The 19,747-nt window shown below is 45.1% G+C and overlaps 1 protein-coding gene across 1 annotated transcript in view; it reads left to right on the top strand.

Annotated features, from left to right (window-relative positions):
- Positions 1-12,017: 12,017 nt before the first annotated feature.
- The window catches only part of LOC137519660 (solute carrier family 22 member 13-like), a 48,309-nt gene continuing 40,579 nt past the window's right edge, over positions 12,018-19,747 (top strand). The window contains exon 1 of the mRNA XM_068238629.1: positions 12,018-12,392. Coding sequence (XP_068094730.1) covers positions 12,018-12,392 — 375 coding nt within the window. The remainder of the gene's footprint in view (positions 12,393-19,747) is intronic.

Below are 19,747 nucleotides of genomic sequence, written 5' to 3' on the forward strand. Positions count from 1 at the left end.
ACCCATCAGATCAGGCCCTAATTTGCCCCGTGTGGGCTCCTGATCACTCGGCCAAACCCTCAGATCCCCCTCAGACCCCCTTCCGATCACCTCCCCAGTGCATTGATTGCATCTATTTTCCCCTCTAACCACCCCCTGAGACACCCATCAATCACCTCCTGTCACCCCCCTAGCACTCCTATCCATCAGATCAGGCCCAATACAACCTGTCATCTAAAAGGCCACCCTGCTTATGACCGGTTCCACAAAATTCGCCCCCTCATAGACCACCTGTCATCAAAATTTGCAGATGCTTATTCCCCTGAACAGTCATTTTGAGACATTTGGTTTCCAGACTACTCACGGTTTTGGGCCCGTAAAATGCCAGGGCGGTATAGGAACCCCACAAGTGACCCCATTTTAGAAAAAAAGACACCCCAAGGTATTCCGTTAGGTGTATGACGAGTTCATAGAAGATTTTATTTTTTGTCAAAAGTTAGCGGAAATTGATTTTTATTGGTTTTTTTTCACAAAGTGTCATTTTTCACTAACTTGTGACAAAAAATAAAATCTTCTATGGGCTCGCCATACACCTAACGGAATACCTTGGGGTGTCTTCTTTCTAAAATGGGGTCACTTGTGGGGTTCCTATACTGCCCTGGCATTTTAGGGGCCCTAAAACCGCGAGGAGTAGTCTAGAAAACAAATGCCTCAAAATGACCTGTGAATAGGACGTTGGGCCCCTTAGCGCACCTAGGCTGCAAAAAAGTGTCACACATGTGGTACCGCCGTACTCAGGAAAAGTAGTATAATGTGTTTTGGGGTGGGAGAAATTTCTATGTAAATGGACAATTGTGTGTAAAAAAAATCAAACAATTGTCATTTACAGAGATATTTCTCCCACTTAGCATGGGTATGTGTAAAAATACACCCCAAAACGCATTATACTACTTCTCCTGAGTACGGCGGTACCACATGTGTGGCACTTTTTTACACCCTAAGTACGCTAAGGGGCCCAAAGTCCAATGAGTACCTTTAGGATTTCACAGGTCATTTTGCGACATTTGGTTTCAAGACTACTCCTCACGGTTTAGGGTCCCTAAAATGCCAGGGCAGTATAGGAACCCCACAAATGACCCCATTCTAGAAAGAAGACACCCAAAGGTATTCTGTACGGAGTATGGTGAGTTCATAGAAGATTTTATTTTTTGTCACAAGTTAGCGGAAAATGACACTTTGTGAAAAAAAACAAATAAAATCAATTTCCGCTAACTTGTGACAAAAAAATAAAAACTTCTATGAACTCACCATACTCCTAACGGAATACCTTGGGGTGTCTTCTTTCTAAAATGGGGTCATTAGTGGGGTTCCTATACTGCCCTTGCATTTTAGGGGCCCTAAACCGTGAGGAGTAGTCTTGAAACAAAAATGACCTGTGAAATCCTAAAGGTACTCATTGGACTTTGGGCCCCTTAGTGCAGTTAGGGTGCAAAAAAGTGCCACACATGTGGTATCGCCGTACTCGGGAGAAGTAGTACAATGTGTTTTGAGGTGTATTTTTACACATACCCATGCTGGGTGGGAGAAATACCTCTGTAAATGACAATCTTTTGATTTTTTTACATACAATTGTCCATTTACAGAGTTATTTCTCCCACCCAGCATGGGTATGTGTAAAAATACACCCCAAAACACATTGTACTACTTCTCCCGAGTACGGAGATACCACATGTGTGGCACTTTTTTGCACCCTAACTGCGCTAAGGGGCCCAAAGTCCAATGAGTACCTTTAGGATTTCACAGGTCATTTTGAGAAATTTTGTTTCAAGACTACTCCTCACAGTTTAGGGCCCCTAAAATGCCAGGACAGTATAGGAACCCCACAAATGACTCCATTTTAGAAAGAAGACACCCAAGGTATTCTGTTAGTAGTACGGTGAGTTCATAGAAGATTTTATTTTTTGTCACAAGTTAGCGGAAATTGATTTTTATTGGTTTTTTTCACAAAGTGTCATTTTCCGCTAACTTGTGACAAAAAATAAAATCTTCTATGAACTCACCGTACTACTAACTGAATACCTTGGGGTGTCTTCTTTCTAAAATGGGGTCATTTGTGGGGTTCCTATACTGTCCTGGCATTTTAGGGGCCCTAAACCGTGAGGAGTAGTCTTGAAACGAAATTTCTCAAAATGACCTGTGAAATCCTAAAGGTACTCATTGGACTTTGGGCCCCTTAGCGCAGTTAGGGTGCAAAAACGTGCCACACATGTGGTATCGCCGTACTCAGGAGAAGTAGTATAATGTGTTTTGGGGTGTATTTGTACACATACCCATGCTGAGTGGGAGAAAGATCTCTGTAAATGGACAATTGTGTGTAAAAAAATTTAAAAAATTGTCATTTACAGAGATATTTCTCCCACCCAGCATCGGTATGTGTAAAAATACACCCCAAAACACATTATACTACTTCTCCTGAGTACGGCAATACCACATGTGTGGCACTTTTTTGCAGCCTAACTGCGCTAAGGGGCCCAAAGTCCAATGAGCACCTTTAGGCTTTACAGGGGTGCTTACAAATTAGCACCCCCCAAAATGCGAGGACAGTAAACACACCCCACAAATGACCCCATTTTGGAAAGTAGACACTTCAAGGTATTCAGAGAGGGGCATGGTGAGTCCGTGGCAGATTTCATTTTTTTTTTGTCGCAAGTTAGAAGAAAGGGAAACTTTTTTTTTTTTTTTTGTCACAAAGTGTCATTTTCCGCTTACTTGTGACAAAAATTAATATCTTCTATGAACTCACTATGCCTCTCAGTGAATACTTTGGGATGTCTTCTTTCCAAAATGGGGTCATTTGGGGGGTATTTATACTATCCTGGAATTCTAGCCCCTCATGAAACATGACAGGGGGGTCAGAAAAGTCATAGATGCTTGAAAATGGGAAAATTCACTTTTTGCACCATAGTTTGTAAACGCTATAACTTTTACCCAAACCAATAAATATACACTGAATGGGTTTTTTTTTATCCAAAACATGTTTGTCCACATTTTTCGCGCTGCATGTATACAGAAATTTTACTTTATTTGAAAAATGTCAGCACAGAAAGTTAAAAAAATTTTTTTTGCCAAAATTCATGTCTTTTTTGATGAATATAATAAAAAGTAAAAATTGCAGGAGCAATCAAATAGCACCAAAAGAAAGCTTTATTAGTGACAAGAAAAGGAGCCAAAATTCATTTAGGTGGTAGGTTGTATGAGCGAGCAATAAACCGTGAAAGCTGCAGTGGTCTGAATGGAAAAAAAGTGGCCGGTCCTTAATGCTGGATACACACGTTGAGATTTCCCGTTCGATTCCCGGGATCGAACGGATCGAATCGATTATTTCCAACATGCTCGATTCGGATTTCGATCGTTTCTGCCGTCGATTTGCATGTTAAGTATGCCAAATCGACGGCAGAAACGATCGAAATCCGAATCGAGCATGTTGGAAATAATCGATTCGATCCGTTCGATCCCGGGAATCGAACGGGAAATCTCAACGTGTGTATCCAGCATAAGGGGTAGAAAGCCCTAGGTCCTCAAGTGGTTAAAGTCAGTCCGGTAAAGCTACTGTAGGTCCACACTTGTCTGTTGCAGATCAGATACATTTCAAACAGATCCGTTTTTGTAAACAAAACTTTTTTTCCTCTCCGTTTCGAGAGAAAATGGCAGGTACGTTTCCAGTCCGTGGAAACCTATCCCCAGCCCTAGCTGTGTGTGTGTGTGTGGGGGGGGGGAGCATGCTGGAGGGGGTAGCAGGCAGGAAGGGGAGCAGTGGGGGCAGCGGTACAGAGAAGCAATGTATAAAAGGCCAGCGTCGAGCGGGAACTTACTTCCTTGCGTTCCACCGCTCGCCGTCACTTCCTGCAATGCCTCCCAATGAAGTACAGAGGAAGTGATGGCGAGTGGTGGAATGCAAGGAAGAAAGTTCCTCGCTCACCACTTGCCATTTATACATTGCTATATTGATTTTAATTAATAAAACTAGCTGGAAGGGGAGCAGGAAAGGGGGGACCCACCGCTGCCCTCGCTGCCCCCCTTTCTGCCTGCTACCCCCTCCAGCATGGCGGCCCCCTCCCCTGGGACATAGAAAATGGACCCGTTTCCGTGTCAAAAGATGCCTGTGTAGAGGGGGATGCATTTTGGCATTAATTTTAACTACCCCTCCGTGTATCCGGCTCCATGTGCGGTCCATGAAAATCCTGAAAATCTGTACTGTCTGTTTAGGTTTTCAAAATGGATCCCCCTGAACGTAGACAGATCAGTTTTTTTTAAGTGAAGATGGCTGCTATTTTTTAACATTGCTATCCATGGCTCCGGTTCTGATCCAGGCTGAAAAACGGAGCCACGGATACGTTTTTAGAACAAGTATGAAACTACTCTACATCTCAATATTATTTATTATTAAAACTTTTAGAAGCTCAAAACTTCTTCAGGTATTGCAGGTCACTTTAAAAATAAAATCTGCTCTTCATCTTTCTATGCCAATAAATAAAAGAACGCCCTGGTTGGTTCATAGATAAAAGGGATGCTGGGTTATGAAAATTAGTTTAAATTAAGCAGAAGGCAGTAAGGCACCGCCTAGGCTCATTCTGCTAATAAGACATTGTATAAAACAACAATATAGACATCAAAATTTATATACATCTTCTTATCATAAAGTTAAGTGTACATACTGTATATATATAAAAAAGTCATACAATGAGAGTGAAAATAGGAATATAAATATAAAAAAATAAAACATGATAAAAATCTCCCTGAGGGCCCTTTTCCACTAGCAGTCGCTAGCGTTTTCTGAATCGCAAAAGGTAAAAAATTACCGGCGATTTCCCGACGTTTATGGCCGCTATTTTGCTATGCTATGCACTGCATAGCAAAATCGCGGCAAATATCGCTCTGCGCCGCGATCGCGTTTCAGGCAAAAACGAATCGCGGTAGTGGAAATACCCTACCGCGATTCCTATGTTATTTAGCAAACCCTAGCGATTGTAAAATCGCTAGCGGTTTGCGATTTTGCGATTCCACTAGCGCAAACACGCTAGTGGAAAAGGGCCCTGAGCGACGACTTTAAGATCCAATAAGGCTCCATTCTGCACAGAAGCCCAAAGTGTTCATGTACATTGGTACCCATCACTTATTCAATAGTAATGGCCTAAGCACACAGAAAACTTTATTGTGGGTAGTGAAGAAGCATTTTGAAATTCAATTCTCATTGGGTGATATTAAATCTGTGCTTGTTGAGCCGTTTGTGGAGTATTTATCTGGTACGTGCTAAATAGAATAAATTGCAGGGGCAAAACAACAAATAAATTATGTAGGAATTTTTCCTTTTTTTTAAATTTCACTAATTGTCAAAGTACTATCATTAGCCCAAAGAGAAATTGGCAAAAGCTGCAGTGAACCTTGTTCCCACCACTGTGCCCCGTAACTGTAAATAGAAATTATTAAAAAAGGAAAAGTAGTTGGACCACAAAATAAAATCTGTTGACTGCAGCAAAAATGTCATCTCATTTGGCATGAGGGGGGTCTCCAGTCATAAAGTATTTTATTGCTTTGATCACTAATAATATCCCAACATACTTACATTTCACATAGTTTAAGAATTGAAGCAATACAATATTTTTTGACTGGAGACCCCCTTATGCCAAATGGACAAAATGATTTTTTTTTCTGGAGTCAATAGTTTTATTTTGTGGTCCAACTATTTTGCTTTTTTTTAATAATTTATATGTACAGTTATGGGGCATGGCAGTGGGGACAGGGTCCATGCCAGCTTTTGTCAACCTCTATGTGGGCTGGCTGGAGGACCAGGCGATTTGGTCCACAAACAACCCCTTTGCTTCCAACCTTGTTCTCCATCATTGATTCATTGGTGATGTCCTTTGCATATGGTCGGGCACTACTGACGAATTGCAGATGTATATGGACTATCTAAATAGTAATCAAAGAGTTTCTATTTAGATTATTTAGTCCAGGTACATCTGCTTTTTTTCACAATGGATGGCCACCCAACTGAAATTAGCTTTCTAGATCTGTGTATCTTTATTGACCCTGTAAGTAGAACAGTTTATACAAAAAATAATGTAGAGCCCACTGACCAAAATGGTTATTTGGATTTCAAAAGCTCATATTATAAACCATGGCTAGAAAATATACCATTTTGCCATTATAAAAGGCGCAGATGAAACAGAACCTTTGTTAGTGATTTCACACATTAATCAAATATTCTAAAAAAAAAGATTCCAGGCAAAACAGTACCACCAACTATTAATTGAAGCAGCCTTTACAAGAGCAGCTAATCTCTCCCAAGAGGAGCGTCTCATAAAAATAGTAGGATACGTACCAGAAGTGAGTTAGCCTTCAGGAAACCACCACCCATAACGGGCTGCTATTGCTTGAAAATCACTGAGGTGCTTATGTTGCTGAACGATTGTGGACAAAGCCCTTTCATTCTCAAGCAATGCAACAATGCAATGGTCAGTCACAAGTTTTGTTAATTGCCTACCATCCCTATTAATTCCAGCTTCCGGTTCAGCAACCTTTTTTAACATCTCAGGTTGGTACCTCTTTTCTATAAACTGCTTAGTTAGGATCTGGTATATACATTATACTGTATATCTGATGGCTTCATATGTAGTTAATGGAATGTTTGTCCAATGCCAATTGCTCAATTTTGTCTAAAACTGCCCCAGCTCGATTTTTTCTCTACTTTTTTTTTCTTTTGTTTGATCACCTCCTCTTTTTAAACATGGGCCATATCCAGGAAACACCAGTAAGATCTCTGTGCGCACATAGTGCACAGCAATTTTTATTGCTATTCTCACAACTGGGTATTCACCCACCATTCAAAACCTCATGAATAAAGGTGTAGCACCGGAGCTTAGCAATAGTGAATGTAGAGGTTGTGACCCCACCAGGGCCCCCTGGATCAGGGGACTTGAATAGGGCCCTGCATCAGCCACTCCATCAGATTTTATTGGCAGTATAGTGGTAATGATCACCTCTATATGTGCTTTGAATATGGGCAACACAGTGTGATGCATGATGGATATTTACATCCATGTCCAACAACTGATAAAACGATTGTTTGTTTTCTTCATTTTTGATTCAGAGAAAATCTGTAAGGATCCCTCCTGTCAGTTGCAGCGGAGCTGCAACCAATCAGTTTTGGTCTACATATAGTTACATAGTTATTTGGGTTGAAAATCCATCGAGTTCAACCAGAAAACAAAGTACAACACCAGCCTGCTCCCTCACATATCCCTGTTGATCCAGAGGAAGGCAAAAAAACCCTTACTAGGCATGGTCCAATTAGCCCCAAAAGGGAAAAAATTCCTTCCCAACTCCAGATGGCAATCAGATAAAATCCCTGGATCAACATCACTGGGAATTACCTACAGTGGGTTGCAAAAGTATTCGGCCCCCTTGAAGTTTTCCACATTTTGTCATATTACTGACACCAGCATGAATCAATTTTATTTGAAATCCATGTGAAAGACCAGTACAATGTGGTGTACACATGAGAAGTGGAACAAAAATCATACATGACTCCAAACCTTTTTTTTTTTTAAATAACTGCAAAGTGGGGTGTGCATAATTATTTGACCCCCTGAGTCAATACTTTGTAGAACCACCTTTTGCTGCAATTACAGCTGCCAGTCTTTTAGGGTATGTATCTACCAGCTTTGCACATCTAGAGACTGCAATCATTGCCCATTCTTCTTCGCAAAACAGCTCCAGCTCAGTCAGATTAGATGGACAGCGTTTGTGAACAGCAATTTTGAGATCTTGCCCCAGATTCTCGATTGGATTTAGATCTGGACTTTGACTGGGCCATTCTAACACTTGGATATGTTTTGTTTTAAACCATTCCATTGTTGCCCTGGCTTTATGTTTAGGGTCGTTGCCCTGCTGGAAGGTGAACCTCCGCCCCAGTCTCAAGTCTTTTGCAGACTCCAAGAGGTTTTCTTCCACGATTGCCCTGTATTTGGCTCCATCCATCTTCCCATCAACTCTTACCAGCTTCCCTGTCCCTGCTGAAAAGAAGCACCCCCAGAGCATGATGCGGCCACCACGATATTTGACAGTGGGGATGGTGTGTTCAGAGTGATGTGCAGTGTTTTCCGCCACACATAGCGTTTTGCATTTTGGCCAAAATGTTCCATTTTGGTCTCATCTGACCAGAGTACCTTCTTCCACATGTGTGCTGTGTCCCCCACATGGCTTGTGGCAAACTGCAAATGGGAATTCTTATGCTTTTCTGGTAACAATGGCTTTCTTCTTGCCACTCTTCCATAAAGGCCAACTTTGTGCAGTGCATGACTAATAGTTGTCCTATGGACAGATTCTCCCGCCTGAGCTGTAGATCTCTGCAGCTCGTCCAGAGTCACCATGGGCCTCTTGACTGCATTTCTGATCAGCGCTCTCCTTGTTCGGCCTGTGAATTTAGGTGGACGACCTTGTCTTGGTAGGTTCACAGTTGTGCCATACTCCTTCCATTTCTGAATGATCGCTTGAACAGTGTTCCGTGGGATGTTCAAGGCTTTGGAAGTCTTTTTGTAGCCTAAGCCTGCTTTAATTTTCTCAATAACTTTATCCCTGACCTGTCTGGTGTGTTCTTTGGACTACATGGTGTTGTTGTTTCCAATCGTCTCTTAGAAAACCTCTGAGGCCGTCACAGAGCAGCTGTATTTGTACTGACATTAGATTACACACAGGTGCACTCTATTTAGTCATTAGCACTCATCAGGCAATGTCTATGGGCAACTGACTGCACTCAGACCAAAGGGTGCCAAATAATTACGCACACCCTACTTTGCAGTTATTTATTTGTAAAAAATGTTTGGAATCGTATGATTTTCGTTCCACTTCTCAGGTGTACACCGCTTTGTATTGGTCTTTCACGTGGAATTCCAATAAAATTGATTCATGTTTGTGGCAGTAATATGGCAACCCACTGTAGTAATTGTAGCCATGGATGTCTTTCAACGCAAGGAAAGCATCTAAGCTCCATTTAAATGCAGGTATAGAATTTGCCATAACTACTTCCTGTGGCAATGCATTCCACATCTTAATCACTCTTACTGTAAAGTACCCTTTCCTAAATAAATGGCTAAAACGTTTTTCCTCCATGCGCAGATTATGTCCTCTAGTCCTTTAAGAAGGTTTAGGGACAAAAAGCTAATCCGCCAAGCTTTTATATTGCCCTCTGATGTATTTATACATGTTAATTAGTTCCCCTCTAAGGCGTCTTTTCTCTAGACTAAATAAACCCAGTTTATCTAACCTTTCTTGGTAAGTGAGACCTTCCATCCCACAAATCAATTTTGTTGCTCATCTCTGGATTTGCTCTAAAACTGCAATATGTTTCCTGTAATGTGGTGCCCAGAACTGAATTCCATATTCCAGATGTGACCTTACTAGAGAGTTAAACATGGGCAATATTATGCTAGCATCTCAAGTTTTGGGTTGCTTGGTTTTGTTTGCATTTGCCATGAAAGTCATTGCTGTTTGCAATCACTCTGCAGTTCAGAGTAGCCCAGGATGTTGTCATGAATCCGCCTATGGCTTGCTGCAGTTGAACTACAGCAAGACAGCTGTAGATTTCTTACATGCATGTGATTGCATAATCTGGCATGCATTTGTAATGAGAATCCCTTCCATTCACAGGCAGCTTGCAGCCTTCAATCAGGGTAGCACAAGATTGCATGATTGCCATTCAGCTGTGAGGGAATTTGCATGTCTGTTCCCATTGGCTGATGTCCATATAAAAGCCTGCCTCTCATTCCAGACCTCGCCCGACATAGATAGCGTGCAGCTTACCTGAGTTGTTGCTGGGTCCATGCTGTGAAAGTTGTATTTTCTATTGCTTTGCTTTGCATTACCTTGCCTGCCTGGAAGTTCACTGCACCCGAGGGGGGTACAGTGAAGTCTTACCATCCTGCTAGTTGGAGACTGCCTTCACCACGTTGTTGACTGGTAGTTATCCTGCTTGCTCTGTTACTGTGGACGTGACTGTAGCAGCGGTTGCTATTAGTTACACTCCTACCTGTTTGTCTTGTCTGTGTCAGAGTGGATGTTTGCTATTGCTAGGCAAACAATCCTTCTGTCTGTGTTCCTGCTGTTCCTGTGAATGTAACTATAGGTTGCGGTTGCTATTAGTTACGCTCTTACTTGTTTGTTTTGTCCAAGTCAGTGTGGATGCTTGCTATCACTGGGGCAGCGATTAGATTGGCAAGCATTCCGTCTGTCTCTCTGTTGTCTGTCTTGTTACTCAGTCAGAAGCTCTGGGCTACGGTCGCCCTGAGCAACCAATATGTCTTGTTTGCTGACAACCAATCTGTCTGTCTGTCTATTGTCTGTCTTGTTACTCAGTCAGAGGCTCATGGTGGCGGTCGTCCTGAGTAGTGTTGGGCGAACACCTGGATGTTCGGGTTCGAGAACGTTCGCCGAACATGGCCGCGATGTTCGGCATGTTCGGGCCGAACCCCGAACTCCCCGAACATCCCGCTTTTGGGGGCCCTATGGGGTCGCAGGCATAAGGGGGGAGCATGCCCCGATCGCGGGGGGAGGGGGGTCGGAAATATCCCCCACCCCCTCCGCTAGCGCTCCCCCCTCTGCCCGCTTCCCCATACAAAAGTTTGACGAAAGTAAAATAGTACCGGTGGTGGTGGCTGGCTGCTGCAGTGGCTGGCTGGCACTATGAAGTGACTGAGGAGGAGGAGTCGGAGTAGGACGCGTTGAGGGAGGCCGGGCAGCGGGCGGTTCAGCGGTAGTACCGTTGTGGTACTTCCGCCCTTTCTCTGACCTCACGTCCTCTGCATACGAGGGTACGCGTCACGCGTACCCTCGTATGCGTCATCACGCAGAGGACGTGAGGTCAGAGATAGGGCGGAAGTACCACAAGGGTACTACCGCTGAACCGCCCGCTGCCCGGCCTCCCTCAACGCGTCCTACTCCGACTCCTCCTCCTCAGTCACTTCATAGTGCCAGCCAGCCACTGCAGCAGCCAGTCACCACCACCGGTACTATTTTACTTTCGTCAAACTTTTGTATGGGGAAGCGGGCAGAGGGGGGAGCGCTAGCGGAGGGGGTGGGGGGAATTTCCGACCCCCCCCGCGACCGGGGCATGCTCCCCCCTTATGCCTGCGACCCCATAGGGGGGCCGTATTCGGCCGAACAGGGCCCTGTTCGGCCAAACAGGGGCCCTGTTCGGCCGGGCATTCAGCAGTTCGGGCGAACCCGAACAGTTTGGCCGAACACCACCAGGTGTTCGGCCGAACTCGAACATCACCCGAACAGGGTGATGTTCTGCAGAACCCGACCAGTGGCGAACACTGTTCGCCCAACACTAGTCCTGAGCAACCATTGTGTCTTGTTTATTTGTGGCGGTTAAGGTAGCTCAGAGTTGCGGTTGCTCTGAGCAATCTTGCTCCCTTGTCCATAACTCCTGTTGTGATCTGTGTAGCCTCTTTCATTATCTATTATCACCCAGCTGCACAGTGTTGTTTGTTCTGGTGGTACTCTGGCTTTCTAGGCATCAGCTGCTTTACCTTGCACCGCCAAGGCCTGGGTGTAACCGAAGTTGGAAAGGTGTTGCTTCCTCACCTCCCGTTCAAGCGGGAACGCACCACAGAAGGTACTGATAGATTGGGGCATAGCAGCTGAAAAAAAGCAGATCTGCCAGGCATTACAAAATCTGATCATTTGATTAGATCATTCATTGGGCTTGGAGTGAATATCGGCTCATGAGTAAATACCAGGCCTTTAAAAGCTACACTATTTAGGATAGCAGAGTTTAGCATCTGCTGATCTTTGTGGTCTCTGTGACAGGTTTACTCATTTACTAATACTTGTGCTGAACATTCGCTTCTTAAACTTTCTTCAACAGTAAAGTAACTCACTGACCAGGTCTTAAAGTAAGGTGACTCATTGGGATAAAACATTAATACAGTTGACTGTTAGACTTATGTATTTTGATACAGCTGATCCAGACCACTATGATAGAGTTTGGGGAAATTCTAAAAAATGTTGGGGAGTTTGGTCGGTTCCAATGGATTTTGGTGGCCATGCAATGCTTTCTTGGTTTATTTGGTACTTTTCACATATTTGGACAAGTTTTCACTGAAATATCTGTGCCTCATCACTGCAATACCAGCTGGATCCTGAAGAAGAACCCAAACCTGACTGAGGAGCATCAGTTGAATTTAACCATCCCTCGCAATACACAGGGCTTCTATGAGAGATGCCTCATGTACACTCCAGTGGACTGGGATATTGAATCCATTGAGAGGTATGGGCTGAACGACACACAGGGCTGCCAGGATGGATGGGTGTATGACACGTCACAGCAAAAGTCAACCCTGGTTACCGAGGTCTGTAAACCCTGCAAACCTAAAACATTCAAACCAACCTCACCTGTCTTTACGCTTAATAAATTTATTCTTATGTCACATTGGGCCTGATGCACAAAAGTGTGGTAATATTGCCATACACAGACAGCTCACTGTGTATGTTGCCACGGTAACGAGCATTACTAACAATAACGCTCGTTAGTAACATGCGTTACCGTAACAACATTCACACTACTCAAGTCCCAAGGGTTGCACTAGTAGCGTAACTTGTGGTACACACTGATTGTAGTAACGGTAATATTACCTTGCGCTGTCTGTGTGTGGCAATATTACCGCACTTTTGTGCATCACGCCCCCTCTTTATTTAGGTATGAGCATTACCTACTGTATTTTACATTTCTAAAAACTTGTGTGATTCTTTCTGATTGTAAACTTTTCCTAATTTCATTTGTAAAAATTGTGATAAAACTGCAACCCCTCCTCCCATACTTTTTGGCACTTTATAACCTCTTTAAAATGTATCTCCCCTTTTTTATTATGTCATTATACATTTTAATTGTACATTTTTATACAGCTGAAACATTATCCTGAGTGCTTTACAAAGAACATTTTGAAATTCATTCTAATATATTTATGTCACAAAAGCTCACAATCTGTAGGTCCTACCACAGTTATGTATCAATCTAAAGTTTTCAGGGAAAACAAGTTAAACCACTAGTATGTTTTTGGAATGTGAAAAATATGCATCCCTTAGGGAAGGGAAGAGGGGTTACATAGGGCAGTGGTCCCCAACCTTTTTTGACCCAAGGACCGCTGCAGCACCAGGCAATTTTTCCAAGGACCGGGGACCAGGCAGATGCAAACATATGCGGGGGTGTTATTGCCGGTGGGGGGACGGGGGTGTTTGAGGGCTTGTTCTACAGGCAGGGTACATCAGCCCTACCAAGCCACTATCTTCATCACCGTCAGCACTTTGGGAAAGATGTCTTCGCACTGCACTGGGGCTGCTGTATAACCCACCAGCACAAGGTACATCTGATGTGACAGGTGGTGTGAAGGGGGTACTGCCTGGGCTTCCTTATCTACTGGCAGTCATTTCCTATCCTCATCTACCTCCCCTCACTTTTACCCTTCCCTCCTCCCCACAGCCACTTTACCCTAATTTCTACACTCCTTTCACCCTTTCCTCCTCCCTACACCCAATTCACACTTCCCTCCTCCCCACACACACACTTCACTTCTCCCCACACTCACTTTTACCCTTCCATTCTTCTTCCAACACTAACTTCTAGAATCAGCTGCTCACCTCCATGCAGACTGAACTCTGTGGCTGGCAAGAGACCAGAGCGTCCCAGTCATCCTCACTGCTGCCACCTGGTGTCCGTACAGACATAATGCATGCTGCATTAAAAATAACAGACACTAGGTGGCAGCAGTAACAATGGCTGCAGACGGCACTTCTCTATAGCTTGCGGCAAACGTCAGTGACACTTCTCTCTGCACTGTGATGACAGATGACACGGCCCAGCTCAGAGCAGCTTGCGGCCCACCAGTGGGGTCATAGGGGTCATAGGGGTTACATACAATCTCTATGTAAGCAGTGTTTTGGATGGGATTCTAGCCCTGCAAGGTGAGGGTAGTAGTGCTTTGCCATTGTCAGGATCTCTCCTGGAGCATGTTCTGTCGGTTGCAGTGGAACTGCAACCGGGCAGTTCTGATTTATATGCTTGCATTCACTTGCTCAGTTTGGATTGCATTCGCAATAAGTCTCATTGTCATTTGCAATCACTCAGCAGTTCAGAGTATCTCAGGATGCTGTCATGATTCCACCTATTGCTTGCTGCAGCCAGATAGCCCTGGATTTCCTACATGCATGTTGTTGCATAATATTGCATGTATTTGTTGTGAGAGTCCTTTCCATTCACAGTCAGCTAGCAGCTTGTAATCAGACTAGCTCAGGATAGCATGATTACCATTCAGCCGTGTGGGAATTTGCATATCTGCATCCATTGGCTGATGTCCACATAGAGGGTTACCTCCCATTCCAGACCCCGCCCGATATAGCGTACAGCTCCCTGAGTTGTTGCTGGGTCCATGCTGTGAAAGTATTGTGTATTGCCTTGCTTTGTATTTCCCTGCCTGCTGGATGTTTGCTGAACCCGCGGGGGTCAGTGAAGTCCACTATCCTGCTAATTGGAGACTGTCTTCACCACGATGGTGACTGGTAGTTTTCCTTCTTGCCTCCTTCCTGAGGACGTAACTGAATAAGCGGTTGCCATTAGTTATGCTCCTACCTGTTTGTCTTGTCTATGTCAGTGTGAATGTTTGCCGTCGCTTGGGCAGCGACTAGATTGGTGAAGCATTCCGTCTGTCTGTCTGTTGTTTGCCTTGTTACTCAGCCTGAGGCTTGGTGCGGCGTCGCACTAAGCAGCCATTGTGTCTTGTTATTTGTGGCGGTATCAGAAGCCAAGAGCAGCGGTTGCTCTGGGCAATTTCGTTCCTTTGTTCATTACTCCTGTGACAACCTGTGTTGACTCTTCCATCACCCAGCTACATATCCTTGTTGTCTGGTGGTATTCTGGCTTTCCTGCCCTCAGCTACTATGCCTTGCACCTTAACCACTTGAGGACTACAGTCTTTTCGCCCCTTAAGGACCAGAGCCTTTTTCTCCATTCAGACCACTGCAGCTTTCACGGTTTAATGCTCGGTCATACAACCTACCACCTAAATGAATTTTACCTCCTTTTCTTGTCACTAATACAGCTTTCTTTTGATGCTATTTGATTGCTCCTGCGAGTTTTACTTTTTATTATATTCATCAAAAAAGACATGAATTTTGGCAAAAAAATGATTTTTTTAACTTTCTGTGCTGACATTTTTCAAATAAAGTAAAATTTCTGTATACATGCAGCGCGAAAAATGTGGACAAACATGTTTTTGATTAAAAAAAACCATTCAGTGTATATTTATTGGTTTGGGTAAAAGTTATAGCGTTTACAAACTATGGTGCCAAAAGTGAATTTTCCCATTTTCAAGCATCTCTGACTTTTCTGCGCACCTGTCAGGTTTCATGAGGGGCTAAAATTCCAGGATAGTACAAATACCCCCCAAATGACCCCATTTTGGAAAGAAGACATCCCAAAGTATTCAGTGAGAGGCATGGTGAGTTCATAGAAGATTTTATTTTTTGTCACAAGTTAGCGGAAAATGACACTTTCTGACAAAAAAAAGAAAAAAAAAAAGTTTCCATTTCTTCTAACTTGCAACAAAAAAAAAATGAAATCTGCCACGGACTCACTATGCTCCTCTCTGAATACCTTGAAGTGTCTACTTTCCAAAATGGGGTCATTTGTGGGGTGTGTTCACTGTCCTGGCATTTTGGGGGGTGCCTAATTGTAAGCACCCCTGTAAAGCCTAAAGATGCTCATTGGACTTTTGGCCCCTTAGCGCAGTTAGGCTGCAAAAAAGTGCCACACATGTGGTATTGCCGTACTCAGGAGAAGTAGTATAATGTGTTTTGGGGTGTATTTTTACACATACCCATGCTGGGTGGGAGAAATATCTCCATAAATGACAATTGTTTTATTTTTTTTACACACAATTGTCTATTTATAGAGATATTTCTGCCACTCAGCATGGGTATGTGGAAAAATACACCCCAAAACACATTATACTACTTCTCCTGAGTACGGCGATACCACATGTGTGGCACTTTTTTGCACCCTAACTGCGCTAAGGGGCCCAAAGTTCAATGAGTACCTTTAGTAGCGATACCACATGTGTGACACTTTTTTGCAACCTAGGTGCGCTAAGGGGCCTAACGTCCTATTCACAGGTCATTTTGAGGCCTTTGGATTCTAGACTACTGCTCACGGTTTAGGGCCCCTTAAATGCCAGGGCAGTATAGGAACCCCACAAGTGACCCCATTTTAGAAAGAAGACACCCCAAGGTATTCTGTTAGGAGTATGGTGAGTTCATAGAAGATTTTTTTTTTGTCACAAGTTAGCGGAAAATGACACTTTGTGAAAAAAAAAACAATACATATCAATTTCCGCTAACTTGTGACAAAAAATAAAATCTTCTATGAACTCATCATACACCTAACAGAATACCTTGGGGTGTCTTCTTTCTAAAATGGGGTCACTTGTGGGGTTCCTATACTGCCCTGGCATTTTACGGGCCCAAAACTGTGAGTAGTCTGGAAACCAAATTTCTCAAAATGACTGATCAGGGGTATAAGCATCTGCAAATTTTGATGACAGGTGGTCTATGAGGGGGCAAATTTTGTGGAACCGGTCATAAGCAGGGTGGCCTCTTAGATGACAGGATGTTTTGGGCCTGATCTGATGGATAGGAGTGCTAGGGGGTGACAGGAGGTGATTGATGGGTGTCTCAGGGGGCGGTTAGAGGGGAAAATAGATGCAATCAATGCACTGGGGAGGTGATCGGAAGGGGGTCTGAGGGGGACCTGAGGGTTTGGCCGAGTGATCAGGAGCCCACACGGGGCAAATTAGGGCCTGATCTGATGGGTAGGTGTGCTAGGGGGTGACAGGAGGTGATTGATGGGTGTCTCAAGGTGTGATTAGAGGGGGGAAATAGATGCAAGCAATGCACTAGCGAGGTGATCAGGGCTGGGGTCTGAGGACGTTCTGAGGTGTGGGCGGGTGATTGGGTGCCCGCAAGGGGCAGATTAGGGTCTAATCTGATGGGTAACCGTGACAGGTGGTGATAGGGGGTGATTGATGGGTAATTAGTGGGTGTTTAGAGGAGAGAAGAGATGTAAACACTGCACTTGGGAGGTGATCTGATGTCGGATCTGCGGGCGATCTATTGGTGTGGGTGGGTGATCAGATTGCCTGCAAGGGGCAGGTTAGGGGCTGATTGATGGGTGGCAGTGACAGGGGGTGATTGATGGGTGGCAGTGACAGGGGGTGATTGATAGGTGATTGACAGGTGATCAGTGGGTTATTACAGGGAATAACAGATGTAAATATTGCACTGGCGAATTGATAAAGGGGGGTCTGAGGGCAATCTGAGCGTGTGGGCGGGTGATTGGGTGCCCGCAAGGGGTAGATTAGGGTCTAATCTGATGGGTAACAGTGACAGGTGGTGATTGATAGGTGATTGATGGGTAATTAGTGGGTGTTTAGAGGAGAGAATAGATGTAAACAATGGATTTGGGAGGTGATCTGATGTCGGATCTGCGGGCGATCTATTGGTGTGGGTGGGTGATCAGATTGCCTGCAAGGGGCAGGTTAGGGGCTGATTGATGGGTGGCAGTGACAGGGGGTGATTGATGGGTGGCAGTGACAGGGGGTGATTGATAGGTGATTGACAGGTGATCAGTGGGTTATTACAGGGAATAACAGATGTAAATATTGCACTGGCGAATTGATAAAGGGGGGTCTGAGGGCAATCTGAGCGTGTGGGCGGGTGATTGGGTGCCCGCAAGGGGTAGATTAGGGTCTAATCTGATGGGTAACAGTGACAGGTGGTGATAGGGGGTGATTGATAGGTGATTGATGGGTAATTAGTGGGTGTTTAGAGGAGAGAATAGATGTAAACAATGGATTTGGGAGGTGATCTGATGTCGGATCTGCGGGCGATCTATTGGTGTGGGTGGGTGATCAGATTGCCCGCAAGGGGCAGGTTAGGGGCTGATTGATGGGTAGCAGAGACAGGGGGTGATTGACTGGTGATTGACGGGTGATTGACGGGTGATTGACAGGTGATTGACAGGTGATCAGGGGGGATAGATGCATACAGTACACGGGGGGAGGGGTCTGGGGGGGGGTCTGGGGAGAATCTGAGGGGTGGGGGGGTGATCAGGAGGGGGCAGTGGGCAGGGGGGGGGATAAAAAAAAAATAGCGTTGACAGATAGTGACAGGGAGTGATTGATGGGTGATTAGGGGGGTGACTGGGTGCAAACAGTGGTCTGGGGGGTGGGCAGGGGGGGGTCTGAGGGGTGCTGTGGGCGATCATGGGGCAGGGGGAGGGAAATCAGTGTGCTTGGGTGCAGACTAGGGTGGCTGCAGCCTGCCCTGGTGGTCCCTCGGACACTGGGACCACCAGGGCAGGAGGCAGCCAGTATAATAGGCTTTGTATACATTACAAAGCCTATTATACAATGTAAGTGCGGCGATCCGGGTGCTAGTAACCCGCCGGCGCTTCCGAACGGCCGGCGGGTTACTACGAGCGGTGGGCGGAGCCAGTCCCCGGCGGCTGATCGCGTCACGAATGACGCGATCGCCGCATAACCACTCCCGCAGCCGCCCCCGCCGATGGGCGTATTGCGGTCGTTTGGGCCCGGACTTTGCCGCCGCCCATCGGCTGGGGGCGGTCGTGAAGTGGTTAAAGGCCTTGGTGTAACCGAAGTCAGGTAGGTTTTGCTCTTAACCTCCTGTTCAAGCGGGGATGCGCCACATAGGGTGAAGAAGGTGGTGGTAGATTGGGGCATAGCGACTGAAAAAAAAGCAGGAGATCTGCCAGGCATTACAGCCATATAGTGTACAAGGTAGGACATATGCATTGTTTACCTAATGTTGACACTGAAAGGCAGGTAATCCCTTTTGGACAGCAATTTTCGCACTGCTGGGTTCCCCCAGTTCTCTCCCCAACTTGTCAGCATAGCAACTCACCTGTCACGGCAATCTGCTCCACCCATGCTCCCTTCATCCCTGCTGGCTGACTCTTTTTCTTTATGCAATAGCACGCAACGGGTCAATGAGAAGCGGCACCCCTATGAGGATGAAGATGAGAGAGTACAGACTGGAGCAGTGCACCGAGACAGAGGAGTCACTATGCTGACAAAACCTGTTCAGGGGTTTCAGGGACCACAGTACAGTTCGGGGGGGGGGGGGGGGGAGACCTGGGGGGCCACAGAACCCCATTGTGGCTTGAAAGGGCACTGCATCTAAGAAGAGAGAAGGCTCTGGATCCCTTAGAGCCTTTCCAGTCCCTTCTCTGTCCTCTCATTCCACCACCGGTCCCCACATTGCAGCATTAGACTTTATTGTTAAAGAAGCCGTTGAGTCTTCTCGGAAGGCTATGGAAGTACTCAGGTCTCTGAGTACTTCCAAAGATTAGTGGCTCCATATTGTGCACGCGTGACCACAGACTTCTGCGTGCACAGTACTGAGATGCTCATCTTTGGAAGTACTCATAGACCTTCCAAGGAGACCCAAAGAAGCAGCCAGCAGGAAAGTTGAATGGGGGGAAGCAGGATGAATCATATTCAATTGAAACTCAACATGATGTGCAAGGCAGCAAACTCCTTCTGACCCTGTCTATGCCGAATTAGAACACCAACACTAACTGCCACCATATACGGTACAAGTATTCCTCCTGAGAGCAACCACTACATTTATACAGAGG

This window comes from Hyperolius riggenbachi, chromosome 5, assembly GCF_040937935.1.
Source record: "Hyperolius riggenbachi isolate aHypRig1 chromosome 5, aHypRig1.pri, whole genome shotgun sequence".
Lineage (NCBI taxonomy): Eukaryota > Metazoa > Chordata > Amphibia > Anura > Hyperoliidae > Hyperolius > Hyperolius riggenbachi.